The sequence below is a fragment of the Eupeodes corollae genome, chromosome 2 (assembly GCF_945859685.1).
Source record: "Eupeodes corollae chromosome 2, idEupCoro1.1, whole genome shotgun sequence".
Lineage (NCBI taxonomy): Eukaryota > Metazoa > Arthropoda > Insecta > Diptera > Syrphidae > Eupeodes > Eupeodes corollae.
This window is the reverse complement of record NC_079148.1, coordinates 6,276,851-6,292,864: the sequence shown is the minus strand read 5'-3', so window position 1 is coordinate 6,292,864 and position 16,014 is coordinate 6,276,851. Positions and strand designations below refer to the sequence as shown.

Genomic DNA, 16,014 nt, shown 5'->3' with positions numbered 1-16,014 from the left:
AATTTACTCACTTCCCGGATGGATTGTATTCTGGACTGGACCTTATACTTATAGAGAGGGACGTTAAAGTATGTATACATATATACGGAGATGCTAAAGGTATAAATGAAAACCCACCTATTTTGGTCATGTCGTTTATGTTGTGTCCTGTTGGTGTCGACCAACATGGCACATCCACCCTTTTTCTAATGTAATTAGTTTAAAACCCCCTGATGGTTTGACAAAAGTTGTTGTTCCTAGTTTTAGTCTCCTATACCTATACCTACAGAAAAAATAATATATATATATATTTTCTAGTCTTTGCAGAGCTTGAAATCCCAGTTCCCAGTGTCGATAGCGACAACGGACGGACCATGTAGATGATGGTGTATATACCTATATGGCTCCTGGGTTAGTAATCCTAATTTAATTTATTTTTCTTGGTGTGCTTCTGGTGAACACACACAAAAAGTCCAACTCCAAGTCCAATTCTCCCCATCATTTTCCATACCTCAAATGTCGTTCGCTCCACCCCTATAATAATCTATCTATGGTTTACGAATATATGAAGGTAGGTAGGTATATGGAGAAAAGACCGTCTTTAAACTTCCATCAAGTGGACAAGAGTTTGTTCCATTATGTTGGGTTCTCTAGAGGATGACACGTTCACCGCTTTACCATCATGTTTCCTTTTTCGATTCCAAATTATCATTTATAAAGAAAAAAAAACTATATGCATGCATACATATATAGAATCAAGTTCGACGACGAAGAAGACGAGTCCTTGCTATGGTAATTGAGGGATCCACATTCATCCGAAGGAAAAACTTCGAACACCAGATATTTCCCTTTTGGCAGTTGATTCTGCTGGGACTGGCACCATATGGGAAAACATGGACAATTTCGTCTGGTATCCAAGAAACAAAAACATCATATAGCCAGGATAGTAAGGAAGGATTCAAAATAATAATAAAAAACTAAGGAGAGAAGGTCCCGAAAGGAGGAACCCAAACGGAAGGCTTCCTCTGCCTCTGAAAACAAAAAAACATTTGCATATACTGACAGTAGTCGCCTGAGAGGTTTGATGTTCCTTGGCGTGAGACGGGGTGAGTCTCAATATGAGTGAGTGGGTGGATGGGACGGATGGATGTATGACATGAAGTCGTATTGTCGCCTGCCAGTCTGTCAGACTTTACCACCCTTGTCATCATCTTCATCGTTCGTCGTAGTCGTATAGTCGTCGCATCCCATCAGTATCAACACGAGGACGACAGGAATGCTTTGACATTTGCATAAAATGTTTGCTAAGCTCCGCAGGGAATTTCCTCTGACTTGGCCATGTGTTGTGTTCCACTCATCGTCATCGTCGTCATCATCGTCCTGCTCCTCCTTGCCATCGTCTGTTGCAACAACATTCGAAAAGGCGAAAGCGCTGGCATATGTTTCATTTATAAGGAAGTAGGCAGAAACATCCTGATGATGGGCAACCCCAAGCTCATGAAACAAAAAAATAAAACCTCCTCAAATGCCTCTGCGATTATAAATTCAAATTTTCTACACAACCCATCAAGAGCCTGACCTGTCCGTATATATTCTATGTACATACATGAGAAAAAGGACTAACTGGATATTTTGTATAGAATATAACGAAAACAAGCCTGATGATGGTTTGAAAGAGGGGGGCCGGACGATATGATGCATAAAGCTTGAAGTAAAAGCGACGGAAAACCCGGGGCGTTGCGCATTTTGGGAATTTTAATTTGTTCTGACATCGGTATATCCCCAAGGGGTTTTAAGGACTCCAAAGGTTTTTTTTCGTTTTTTTTAGCGTGTGGTTTCGGTTTGGTTCGGTCGTTGGGTTTTTTTTTCCTCGTATCCTGTATAAATGAAAAGCACTGCTGATGGACCTTTTTTGAAAGGTGGAAAAGTCATCGATTCGATTGGAAATTTTCAATTTTTTTTGTATAATAATATTTTAAGCTACCTACAACATACATGTAACACCCAAATGGAAAAAGTCAGTTTGAATAATTTTTAGAAAAGACAAAAAATGAAATCCTATTATTTTCAACATAAATAGGTTTTTGAATGCTTGTAATCTAGACAAGAAAAAAAGGTTGTTATAGATGTGGCTGCTTAAAATAATATCTAACCCTAAAATCTGGAATGGTTTTCAAGCACTTTTACTTTCCTTGTTTAACCAAAAATGGACTACGATAAAATTTTCTATCATTCTCACTTAAAGAACTACATAAAGGGTGTTTTCAAGACGTCTGTTTTTGAAGAATAAATAAAACGCAAGAATCAGGTTTATTGTAAAGATAAGGGTTTGTCATTAAGCTTTGATTGTAATTTGTGGCAAATCCAATTGATATCTAATTCCAATTCTTGACCACTTTTAGCACCAATATATTTTATAATAATATATAAACCACTACACGAGATAAAGGGCTAAACAAAAGATTTCAGCAACCGAAGCATTGTTTTGGAAAAAAATATTAAGACTTTGTCTTGGCTTTGTCCAAGAGTCTCTCTATTAATTATGAATGGAAAACCAAAATAAAAAAACCAGCTGTCAAAAAGACTCACTCCATAAAAGTTATGCTAGATTGAAAGCCATACGTAAAAAAACACCAGTTCTTGAAATTAATTCACATGGTATTTCTTTTAAGCTGCTTAGAAAGTTTCGATGGTTTTTGGTTGTCTGTGAATTGACAGGTGAAAAAGCCAAACTGTATTGACATTTTTCTTTAGTTAGGTCTGTGCTATTCACCATGCTTTTCTGAACGGCAGAAAAACTCAATCACCAACAAAGAACCCCTGGTTTGATGAGGAATGTCGGAAGGCAAATGCAGCCAAACAAGAGGCATGCAAAGCGGTGCTGCTTAAAAGGACGAGTGCTACTCATGAGCTCTATGAGCAGAAGAGGCGATAGAAACGCCGACTTCTCAGAAGGAAAAAGAGAGAGCATCAGAAGCGTGCGGTGCGGTCGAAGATGTTGAGGGGATTAAAAGCATGAATGAAGTTGGAAAGTTTTAGGAACAGGTGAAACGAAATTCACAAGTCCATAAACCTAGAACCGAAGTTTGCAAAGACGAAAGTGGAAACATCATAGTGGAACCGCAGTCAATGCTGAGGATATGGAAGGACCACTTTTGTAGACTGTATAACGCTGATGACTAACCGAATTCCGCTGTTAGGCAGGAAGATCCATTCAACATAGACGACGAAAGCCAACCATCCCGTCCTCCCGACTTAGACGAAGTAAAGATTGACATATCTAAGCTGAAGTCTAACAAAACCGATGGAGCGGATGGCTTGAATGCCGTACTCTTCAAAGCGGCCGGAGATAATTTGGTTAGGAGCATGCACCAATTTATCTGTAAGATATGGTCGGAAGAAGAAAAAAGCAGACCCTCTAAACTTCCCCAACTACAAAGGAATCAGTCTGCTTATCATCGCTTACAAAATCTTCTCTGATGTAATATGTATGTGAACGGCAAAAGCAAATCGTCAACAACCTGATAGGTCCTTATCAGTGTAGTTTTAGACCAGAAAAGCCCACAGTTGATTTTAGACCAGAAAAGTCCACAGTTGATTAAATATTCACATTACGGCAGATCCTGGAAAAAAACCAACAACATCAAATCGACACCCACCATCTTTTCACTGATTTCAAAGCCACATATGAAAGCATCTACATTCATTCATGCTGCTCCATAAAGGTTGGAAACAGCTCAACAGAACCCTTCGATATCAAAAAGGTTTTAGACAAGGTTTATTTCCTGTCATATGATTTTTTTTAACATCGTATTTGAAAGAATAGTGCAGAGCTCACACGTCAACGGTAAAAGTCTGTCCAATTACTATCATACGTTGATGACATTGACATAATCGGAAGAACTCAGCGTAACGTCAATGGGGCTTTTGTGGATATTGGGACAGAGGTGGCAAAAATGGGTTTAACGGTTAATGAGGCAAAACAAAGTACATGCTGTCGTTAAGAAAGGACATACAACAACGACGTCTTTGTCAAAACGTCACCATCGATAGACGTAACTTTTACGTAGTCAAGGACTTCGTCTACCTTATCTCTGCTATAAACCCAGAAAACAACACCAGCGCTGAGATCAAAGGAAGAATAACTCTTTCTAACAGCTGTTTCTTTGGGCTAAGAAAGCAATTGAGTGGTAAAGTCCTCCCTCGACGAACCAAAGTGTCGCTATGTAAGACCCTTATCATTCCCGTCCTGCTTTACAGTGCAGAAGCATGGACTATGACAAAAGTGGATGAAAGCACCTTGGATCGGTTCCAGAGAAAAGTTCTTCGTGTCATTTACGGTCAGGTATGCATCGAAGGGGAGTGGGGGAGAAGATGGAACGACGAGCCGAACGGGCTGTACAGCGACGTAGACTTAGCCAGAAGGGTAAATGTCCAACGACTAAGATGGCTGGGTCACGTAGAGGGCATGGAAACCAATGCTCTAGCCCGAAAAGTCTTCGAATTCACACCCACAAGACAGCGCAGTAGAGGAAGACCGCGGATCAGGTGACGCGCACAAGTGGAAAGTGGAAATATACTTGGAAAAAAATAATTCTGTTCCCAAAGTTCACAAACTGCATGCATTTCAGAATGTTTAAGGATATAGCTCATTTCTGGTTAAACGACTTTGTCAATAGCATTAACAAGTTTAAACGCTTGTCATATTCAGTCCTTGTATTTCATTCGAAATTAGTAAGAAGCTGTACAATGTACACCCTAGGTGCGATGTTCTTAAACCAAAACCTAATGACAAAAGATTCATTATTGAAGACAATATTTGCACCTCTATAGGGATCCTATTTCTCGTTTTTGACGACCCTTCAGTTTTGAGTAGGAAGAGATGAATTATATAGCCGGATCATCTGAAACTATGGTACGAGCCCTTAGTCATCTTTAGCCACAACTTCGAGCTTAGCACTAGGCCAGACTTTAACTAACCTTCTAACAGCCAACGGTTAAAGATCTCTTGATTTCTGAAAGATATGAATTATTGGAGCTTCTCTATGAGCACCTACCGATTTTCCACAAAGATCATGCGATCAATATCATTCCTCTAGGTAATCGCTACTACGATCTTGTTTTTCGTAACACCACTAGAAGGCCTTTTTCCTGCAGCTGATGTTGAGCACTTTGGGCGTTTGGACAATGAAGTGGTCCTTTTCATAGATCTTTAGTACGTTCACGAATAAAATCGCCGATGGCATTGACACTGTTTGTGGCTAGAAAGTTAGTAGCCACTTGATTTTTACGTCGTGCTGAGAGCTCAGACGGTGGCGTTAGGTTGTTCACCGAACACCTTGAGAACCTACTAGCATCTCTCAAATCCCTGTAGAATGTCTTAGAGTGGCTTAACATCACATAGAAAATCATGTCTGCCTCATTAAGTCAAATCCATTGTAGTTTAGGATAATAGCGCCTGCTCTATCAGTCTTACCTATGCTTTTGGTATCAAAAAAAGGTTTAACCCAAGGCAAGTAATGAATACTGCTTTTCGCGACTTCTTTAACATCGATCTGAAAAGAATAGGTTAAAATTCACTCGTCAGCACCAGCACAAATTAGCCTGTACAATGACTAATCTCGGGAGATCTAAGCTTGATGTGAAAGGCGAGCACATATGCGCTAAGACGGAAGTGGTTAAGATGGATGTAAGTGTAGGGGTCAATGATACCAAGACTAAACTTGTCATCTAAAAAGGATGACATTACCGTTGACAGCTACATATATCTTAAAGTTCGTTTAGGAACTTATTTACCTTGGCAAAGCTATTAATTTAGACACAAACACCGGCGCGACTTTATAGTCAAGAAACTTAAGTGACCGTTTTTTAGACACTTGTCATCGCCGTTATAATTTTTGGTGCTGAAATTAAGAACTTATCATTGGTAGATGAGAACGTTTTAGGATGCTTCGGGAGGCAAATTTTATTAAGACAGTTAAATCAATGGTCACTAAAGATCCCGCCTCCAGTTTCTTCGATTGCAATTTAGAGAGGATTGGCTCAGTAGGAAAAGACCGTAGATCACGGTGACACATAAAGGTAGGAGAGAATCGTAACCAACTTAGCATAAAAAGCTAGAGACATATGATATAGTCCAGGTCCACCCCGGAATTTAATATATTTCAAAGTGTCTAATTCGAACAAAATCAAGGGTTGTGTGCACATTTCGAGTTAAAAAAAATTGCCTTAAAACGTTTCACAGAGTCAACTTTAAACTGTTCCTCCTGTTCTATGGTTAGGGTAAATATCACAAAAATATACCAACAATTAAGTTCTTATACCTCTTTGTCTTTCTCAAATGTGTTGTTTATAAATATACAAAGTGATGATATTGTTAAGGACTCAATCTTGAGCTTTACATAAATAAATATTATATAAACCCTTTAAGACAGCCTTGTCAAGAATTCCATTTCATCAAAACACTTTTGATCTTAGAACTTTATAAAATTCTCTTTTTCCTTCCCAAAAAGATTTTATCTATAAACCAGATACCTCCCAAAAGCTATAGAAGCTATAGTAAGATGGAGAATTTTAAATATAGGTCACCCAAAATATAACAAAAATCCATGGTGTTAATGTATCAACACAATTTTCAAAGACATCATCCTTTATATAAAATTGGATGAAAATGAAAACAGCTTGGTAGGTAATGTTGTTTCCTTTTACACGTAATATTTATTCTCTCTTCTAAAATATTTGCCCCCCACTTCCTCTTTTGCCCCCTTAACTGAATATACGAAACATCACAAATAATCTCCAAGTTCTCATCCTCGTTCTCGCCCTGATACTCAGCAGCCTGCTTACGAAAGATGCTTGCCTATGTCATCCAACTCCGGGTGTAAATCCCGGTCATTTGTCACATTTCAGTAGCACGACACAAGGTTTAAAATTTACGTTCTTTGCTTTTTGCAAGGGAATCATTTTTAATGAGCATCCTCATCCTCATCCTTGTCGTCGTCGTCGTTGTTGTCCTTGTCGTCGTAGTCGAAGTTGAAGTCGAAGTCGTATAGTCGTATAGTCGTATAGTCGTATAGTAGTGTCATAGTCGATTGTCCTCCCCTAAATTTGATTCTGTATAAAATATATGTACTTTGCGACTTATATAGGTATACGCACCCAGAAATTGGGCTCAACCTTTGGATGGAATTTTATTAAATTATGAGAACAAAATCCCCAAGAGTCAACTACCGCCATTGTTTCTATACTTTCTGCAAAAGCAAATGATGGAATTAGTTGTTCTCGGAATTTGTTCTGCTATCACTGCCACCTTGACATTGGGCCTATCATTTTTTGGAATTTAACAGGGGCTTTTCAGTTTATGGTGACCATTTTTCCTATTTTAAAGGCTTTCGGATCAATATATAACAATAAAGTCACAGAACAAAAAGTAGCACTGATGTGCCTTAGGGTTCTATCCTGTCTACTACACTTTTTTTTAAATTTTTATTAAGTATCTTCTTTCTGATTCTTTCCATCAACTTACCTATTTTGGTGAAGGAGTACTCTCAGGTTTTCATATTCGCTTTAAAATTTAAGACCCATCTTTTTGGAAGTGGATCTTCTATATAATATGATAAGTTCATTAAATTCAGAGCTTGATAACGTTGATAAGGAGAAATAATTTTGCTGAATTTAATGCGCCTAAAACGCAGTAAATTGCTACCTTTGCCGATATTCCTGAGGTTTTTTTTGTCTATAATATTTGTCTACGTCTTAAGCTTCACTCCCATCTCAAGGCTGGTGCTATAAAAGCTCATTTATAACGTTCAAAATAATTCGTGACCAGGAATAGCTACCAAAGCTTCCACTTATGCTCAAAAGTATATTTTCGATCCCGATTTTCGTTGTACTATCATGTACAGAGATTCGCTCTTTTGCCGGACTACACGAATGTGGAAAATTTAACCACACCTTACTACGCGAAATTCAAAACCATCCATTGAAAAAACTGTTTCTATGTATGTTCAGAAGTATGGTAACCTTTGCCGACTTTATCTTTATGACAATAAGAATGGCAAAGAAAATTACATGCGCCGCATAAATGTCAATTAGCTAATGACAATTAATGACCTCCGCTACCGTTCCTGGTGATGCTGATGATGATGATGTGCCTCGTCCATTGCCACAGCCGCATGGACGAAAGCAAAATATTTTGCAGGGATGCTTTTTATTCCCATTTTCTGATGGTTCGTTCATAAATTATAAACACAAAAACTTCGTCTGGGAGCTAACATGCCTAATATAGTTCTATAGAAGGCATAGGATAGGTAATTGGATGTTCGAATAAATTGGAGAGCTTCTGTACAGTCCATAGGTACAACAAAATCACGTCTATAGATAGAGGCGAGAATGAGAAAGAAATTTGACTTTAATTGGAAATCATTCAGTCAGTGGGTGTGTGTAAACTTATTGGACTTGAACAATTTGACATGCAAGTAAACTGTACAAGTCTACAAATTAGATGTGGTTTTGGTCTGTCAATCACAGAGACTTTTTAGACACGTGGTGTAAGCGAAGGGCTAACTTAACTTGTGGTTATAGGTTGTTCAGTGTTGACATAAATTCATTGACATTATGATGATAATTTTTGACAGATTCAAATTTTCGGAAAACTGGGAAATTCAAAACTACCTGCCACTTATTTGTTGAAGTTTAAAATCATAAGTATTTCGGTGAATTTTCAGAAGCCAAGTTGTCACCAATATTATTTTGCACTACATTGATGTTAAAACCAAATTTAATTCACCTGATTAAGGATCTTAAGACATTCTCATCCTTAACAAAGCCTAAGCCTCAGTTTCAGAAATAAGACCTGGAATGATAAGCGTCTTATACGAGTATGTAAAGGGACAATTTAGTTTTTCTTCTAGAAAGGAATTAACTCATCAATTGTGTTCTTAGTCCATAATGCAATAGCGATTCTCAAGAGCTTTTATCGTTTTACTCAAGACTTCTTCACTTCTCTAGAGAACAGCATATAATTGGTCTTACCCTCATTTACCACTAAACCTTTCTTCTTTGCATTCGTCTCAAATGCTTACAAACCCAACTTTTACATCACGCTTTGATCTCCCCATCGGTCATTGTATGTACTGGCTTTTGAAAGATTGTGCCTCTCGTGTTGACGAGTGGAATTTAGTCCAATTCTTTTTAGAAATATGTTGAAGAAGTCACATGACAGTGCGTTGCTTTATCTAAAACCATTTTTGAAATCAATTGAGAACTTCTTCCACAAGCGAACAAGTTTGATAAACATTTCAGAACTAGATCTTTATAGTTCTTTTCTAAAAATTCTGTTAACCTCGAAATCGATGAAGTGGTCTTGCGTAACGATTTGAAGCTCTTGGGACTTTTCTAAGAATTTCCGGTGAATATTTGCTACGAAGCCACTCTGAAATTGACCTTGTACAAAAACTGCTTTAGACGCATTTTCTATTGCTTTGATCAGTTTGCCAGCGAGGCTGTCAGCTTCAGTAGCTTTGTTGGACTTAAAATTCGATACAGATATCTCTACTTCGCTGAGGTCAGTAAGCCGGAATTGTTCGTCACCTAAGACAAATTGTCCTATCTTCCTTGAATTTGATTCGTCATCACGTTATTATTAAGCCACACTTCAATTAATACCGGTCCGGCTAAAAACCTCTCGTATTCTTAGGGGTTTATATTTAAAGCTGTTTATAGATAAAATGGTATTCCGGGTATAGATAGATAGAAGTCTACGTGCCGTTTTTAGTAATCATAATGGTGTGGCCCTGATGTGACAGTTTGGTCTGCTGTTGCTGAATTTGGTGTGTCAGGTCCGTATTTTTTCGAAGAAAATGGGCAAAAAGTTACAGGTAATGCGGATCGCTACTGTCACATGATTGAGATCTTACTCCAACCGAACTTAAATCTGTTCCAATTTAAAAAATTCAATAAATTTTGCCTGTTAGATTGTTTATTAATTTGTCATTGCCTTTTAAAATATGGGAGATCTCTTTGCCGGACCCTGGTTAAACAAACCACAGACTGAGCCACAGATAGAGAGTCCGATTATAGAGTTGCCACATCACATTGTGAACAATTTCTTCATATTTTTAATATTGAAACTACCTTTTTAGTTTTAAAGTCGATTTTATTGAAATTTCTCCTTCTGCATACTATACTGAATAATAATTGTCAAATACGTTATTACCACAGAACAAATCGTTAAACAAAACGTTTTATCAATTTCAAACAAGCCACAAACATCAAATGTTAAAGTTTCAAACTTAAGTTGACTCAAAAAAAGGTCCACCTGCAGAGTAAACAAAACAGAAAAACACAATACTCAACCAAAGTTCAAAGCAGTACTAAAGCTAAAGTCTTTACCTACGTACTTACACTTCTATCCCAACGATTATCGATGTCAGAAAAGTAACATTCCCAACTGATTCGTTGGGGAATTCTTGATCTCTGGACCACCAAATCGATCATAATTATGAAAACCGCATAATCCAGGCTATACATGAAAACTAAGACCACAGTCATCCATAGAATTTCTCCACCTGACATAAACGTCACAAACATAAATTGAATGTTCGAAATAATTGCAATAACTTCGAAAAATAACATCAGCAATATGTGAAATCGAAAGATTCTGTGAAATGCTTTGATCAGTTTGAAGATTTTTGAATAAATTTCGGCACATTTATCCAATCTATCACAAAGTACACACAACACTTGCATCCGACGAAATTTTGACAGTTTTTCCATCTTCACCTCCTTCATTTGCTGAGCGAATTGATCCATGTGACTGCCGATGTTAGAGTACAATCCAGCGGCTATGGTATAACCAAAGCTGAGGAAATCCAAGATAACACGGACTCCGAACCATGACAGAAAAACCAAACTGTATGCAACTATGATGGACGGGTTCCCCTTAAACAGTGCTATGTAATAAGGTTGAGTAAGAAAATTATAGAATGTCAACAACACGGCAGCCAAATTACTCAAAACTCGAACTGACACCAACACCGGAAATTCTTGCCCAATAAATGCAGAATTTCCAGAGATTTTCGACAGGTCCATGAAGGTCTCTATTGTTTCGTTAATTAAACTGATAAGTTCTTTGTAATGAAAAATTTGCAGGCACATCAATATAATTGTAAACGAAAAAATTATAGCGGACAGGAAGATTGATATTAGAGTGAAATGAATGTTAATATTAAAGCTTTTGAGTTCGTAAATAAAACGTGGAATAGTTATGAAATGAGCGCTAAGACATACAATCCGATAGGTGGTCGAATAGATTAAACTTTTTCGGCAAAACTTAACACACGAACCGCAATTTTCGATCCGAAAGAAAATCATACCGAAGAAATGACCGTAGTAATACATGAATTTGAGAATAAAAATATTATTCCATCGATAGCGACCTTTCTTTAACTTCATTATAAAAATAACTGGAGGAATTATGGGATTCAGAAAAGAGGCAGAAGTTGGGGTTTATGTGAAGATACTTACCTAATTAATTTGAAAATGTAGAATGCAATCAAGCAAATTGTAATGAAAAACAATGATACTGTCAACTTCTTATGTATCGCCTAGAAGATAAATAATTATTTTTTCATTAGGAATTTTGTTGACATTGTTATTGATAAATTATCTTGACAGGAATCACCTTCAAACAATGAATAATAGTTGCGGCGGAGGAGTGTTTTTAACGTTCATTTTTATGGTGGATACTTGAAAAGTCAGTGTTAGTTGTTAGTTCTTAAAGTGAATTTGACTCATTTTAGTTCTTCAAAGAGGACTGAACTTGAAGTTAAACCTTTTCTAGTCTTGTAGTGGCATTAATCAATAAAGTCTCGTCGTAGTACTTATTTTGCTTGAATTTCTAAAGGAGTGTGTTTCGTCTCCATTTTATCAGGTGTTTTTGTTTTTTAAACCAAAAATTAAAGTAATTTACCGGTATCAGAACTCATAGATGGAGTAATAGCGAGTAATGAGCTAAAATTGACACGCCATATTGTTTTATTTTTATGAGTTTGACGTCTGTCAATATTTATCAGTGCAAGTGGATAATCATATCCCTTGTTGTGCCAGAAAGAAGTGGAAAGCTCTTGAACAGCTGTCAAATTGAATTGAATGCGCGTGCAAGCTTATAAACAGTGTCATAATGTCGGTGTCATCTGCATATCCAAGATATTGTGTAGATTTTTGAAAGATGTTGCCACTTGTATTGGCGTTGGTGTTGAGCACCACTCTTTCAAGACAATATTAAAGCAGCTACATGACACCTCTGGTAGTTTGGAAAGTTTCGACCAAGTCTCTTCTAATTTTGACACATCAACCAAAACTCAACATAGCACGGTATAGTTCGTTCCTGTCTACACTGTCATTTGCTGCTTTAAAATCTATGAAAAGATTGTGTTTTGCGATGTTTTGTTCTTGGGTCTCTTCCAGGATTTGACGTAGAGTGAACATTTGGTCGATGGTAGGTTTTCCAAGCCTGAAGCCGCACTAGTAAGGGCCAATTGGTTCGTCAGTAAATGGCTTCAGGCGTTCACGTAATACGCTGGACAAGATCTTGTACGCGATGGTTAAAAGGCTAATGCCTTTTTAAGCGTACTTAAAAAGCTCCGCCTGCAGACCGTCCTCACCAGCAGCTTTGTTCGACTTCAGGCTGGTAATGGCTAGTTTGATCTCACTCTGGTCGGGTTAGTGGAACTCTAGATGAATGGATGGAACCAAACGGATTTGACGTGGCTGCTCGCTAGCTAATTCGTTGATTTATCACCATCAAGCAGCTGGTTTAAATGATCTCTCCAGATTCTTAGCATTGACTGCATCACGACTACGGTATTCCCCTTCTTATCTTTGCAGGTTCCAGGGCGTTAAGTGAATCCCGTTGTTTTATTTTTGACTTTTCTATAAAAACTCCGCACGTGTTTCCTGTAAAAACATCCCTGGATCTCCTCGACTTCACGCTGCTCATGGGCTTTTTTCTTTCTTTAAGCAAGCGGTTCTCATCCCTTCTCTTTTCGACGTAGATCTGGTGGGAAGATCTTGTCCTTCTTTGCTGCCACAATCTGTATGCCTCTGTTTTGGCTTTGTTTGCCTGACCACATGCAGAGTCAAACCAGGGGTTCCTTGGTGGCGGCTGTGAGAAACCTAGCACCTCTTCTGCAGCATTCCTGATGAATTGTTTGCAGAGCTGCCAGTGGGTCTCTGGGCACATCTAGTCTGTTTTTAGGTTTCTCGCAAGCTCTAGGGATACTTGATCGGCAAAGGCATTGGCAATATCCTCCTACTGCAGTCTTCCAACATTGAATCTTCTCCTCTAGGTTATTTTTCGTCCAAGAGCTTCCATGGATATTCGTACGCCCAGTTTAGCACCAACTTGGTAGTTATGGGAATCTATGTTGGCTGATCTGTACGTACGAGAGCCAAGTATGCTAGAGGAGTGTCTTCCGTCAATAGCAACATGATCAATTTGGTTGCATCTTCGATCATCGGGGAGCGCTAAGTACCTTTGTGGATATCTGGGCTAGTGAATCTGGTGCTCCTCAACACCATGTTTTTCTCTGCAAGGAAGTCGATAAGCCTGAGTCCGTTTCCAGATGTGATGTCGTGTAGGATATGTCTTCTGATTGGTCTACTAAAGATGCCTTATTTACCAATTTTGGCGTTAGAATCTCCCAGGAGAATTTTAACATCATTTTTGGGACATTGCTCATATGTTTTGGCGAGGAGCTAATAGAATTCTTCTTTTTTACATTGTCATCCATCTCTTCCGTCGGAGCATGAGCGCTGATAAGGCTCAGGTGGTGGAATTTGGCCTTAATTCGGATTGTCATCACTCTTTCGCTTACTTCCCGAAAGCTTATAACTCTTTGCCATAGTTTCTCTCTGACAGCAAAACCACATCCAAATAAGCGCTTCCTCGAGTAGACACTTCCCATATAAGAAATCACAGCTTTCAATCTTCCTACTGCCTGGCCCATTCCATCGCATCTCCTGCAGAGCTGTCACATCAGCTTTGATTTCTGCGAGGGCATCGGCAAGCTGCTCTGCTTTGCGTGGTCGGTTAAGTGTACGCACATTCCATGTACATACACGTAAATCGTTTTCCGTTCCGTTTTTCGTTTGCGGAGGGTTGTCAACATTATCAGTCCGTTCATCCGAAGCTATTTCTGGTTTTTTCATCACACTTTAAAATTTCCTTTCATGGCCGGCTTGTGAAGCCTGCGCATGACTGAGATCCTTTGAGCTGGTTCTTCAGAGCGATATCTGGTCTTTTGCTCCTATTTCCTGAGAAGGTAACTCAGATGACACAGCTCTGGATCCGATGGATCCAACGTTCGTCGTTAGTTCACCTTTCAGCTATCCAGTGGGCACCACTAGAAGCTGACGATACGATTTTGAACCACCACGTTGCACGTTTTTCTGAATAGTATGTCTTTTTTTGAAAAACTTTCCTACAGCTCTTAATAAATCATCCTTTACCAGTGTGAGACTTTCAAAAACTCTATCTTTGTTTGCTTATTCATTATTTTAATAAGTTTCAATAAGAGATGACAGCCAAATCAAGCAGGAGGAGATACATTAACCGGCGTCCTCCGAAGACCGAAGAAATGCTGGAGACAAGCATTAGCCTCAGTAAGTATTTTTGGAAGGTGTATATTATGGTCAAGGCATAGCAGATAAGCAATTTATATGGTAAATATAATTGTTTTTAGAAAAAATCGTTACTTTAAACCTTAAAAGCACCTTTCTTGAAACAAAATTTCTCAAAATTTGTAATATATATTATTTGTAATATGACCAATTTTTAAATATACATACTTTTAAGTGATATAAGGTCTTTTTAATTGTATAGAATTTCTCAATTCGGCATTAAAAAACACGAAAATTTCTTTACAACTCTTTGTATAGGATATACCTTCAACTTTGATAACCTTTTTGAATGTTTTTGTTCCAGTTATTCATTTACCCGAAATCATGTCAGCGCTTGGGGAACTATGTAAAAAAAACTTGAAAACATTCTATTGAGTACTTTCTTTCGAAAAATTCTCTTATCGGTTAAACTGGTATAGTTTCATAAGTTTTCTAGTGAATTTTAAAGCTATTACTTCTAAAAAAAATCAGACACCAAAATCATGAGATTCTAAAACTAATAACCGAAGTATTCAAAATGAAAACAGTTTGGTATATCCCGGCAGCGTGGAAATCCTTAATCTTAGTTAAGTTCTCTAAACATCGAAATAAAAATATGTTAATTTTACATTCTTGATTTTTTATTTTTTTTTCTTCGAGTTTTTTGAAGTTTTAAAATTTGGGGTTCCCAGGGTTGCTTTTCTTACTAAAACTCTCTAAATTCCACTTTAAATACTTATTTTACAAAAAAACCACACCAAATAAATAGACGAAAGGTTTAAGACTTGAAACTAGATACATGCATCCATTTCATCATTCCACTCCCCCTGATTTTGGTAAGTTTCTTCTTCTAGTACCATAGTTCGGTTTACCCATTTTAACAATGAAGTTCTTTCTCTGTTCGCATTAGACACTTTCAAACTCCATGCAAAATCCTATCAACACGAAACACTTACATGATCGTTGATATAGAACGATTTATGACCACACCATATAATCCTATATAACTTAACCCAAAATCCGAAATCGAAAAAAAGAAACACAGTCACAAAGTCACATCTAGGCTTAGGTACTCCCAGAATATATCTCAAGACACACAATAGCAAATCTACCATTGAATCATTTTAACATTATTATAGCCCAAGAACTGCGACCAAAAACGAAGCGATTGAATGCCGCATTACAAAGATCTATAGAAAAACTGAAGCTACATAGCTCCATCCCTATAGTCCCTAACTCCATATACATTATATTTAGTTCCAAATGTACTGTTGAAAATTCCTTGCCATAAATCAGTCCCTCGGGACGGGACAGTAACAAAAGTGAAGGAGTTACAAAGGACAAGAAGCAACAAACGAACACACAACAGATTAA

The 16,014-nt window shown here is 37.8% G+C and overlaps 1 protein-coding gene across 1 annotated transcript; it reads right to left on the bottom strand.

Annotated features, from left to right (window-relative positions):
• Positions 1-10,147: 10,147 nt before the first annotated feature.
• LOC129948069 (putative gustatory receptor 92a) lies at positions 10,148-11,382 on the bottom strand. Its single transcript, XM_056058887.1, has 2 exons — positions 10,376-11,382; positions 10,148-10,297 (listed from the first exon to the last, which is right to left on the bottom strand). The coding sequence occupies exons 1-2, from the start codon at positions 11,377-11,379 to the stop codon at positions 10,282-10,284; spliced, it is 1,020 nt and encodes a 339-aa protein (XP_055914862.1). The 5' UTR covers positions 11,380-11,382; the 3' UTR covers positions 10,148-10,281.
• Positions 11,383-16,014: the final 4,632 nt, after the last annotated feature.

Bases quoted from the DNA above. Each gene is read 5' to 3' on its own strand.
- LOC129948069 (XM_056058887.1), bottom strand. From the start codon at position 11,379: ATGTATTACTACGGTCATTTCTTCGGTATGATTTTCTTTCGGATCGAA.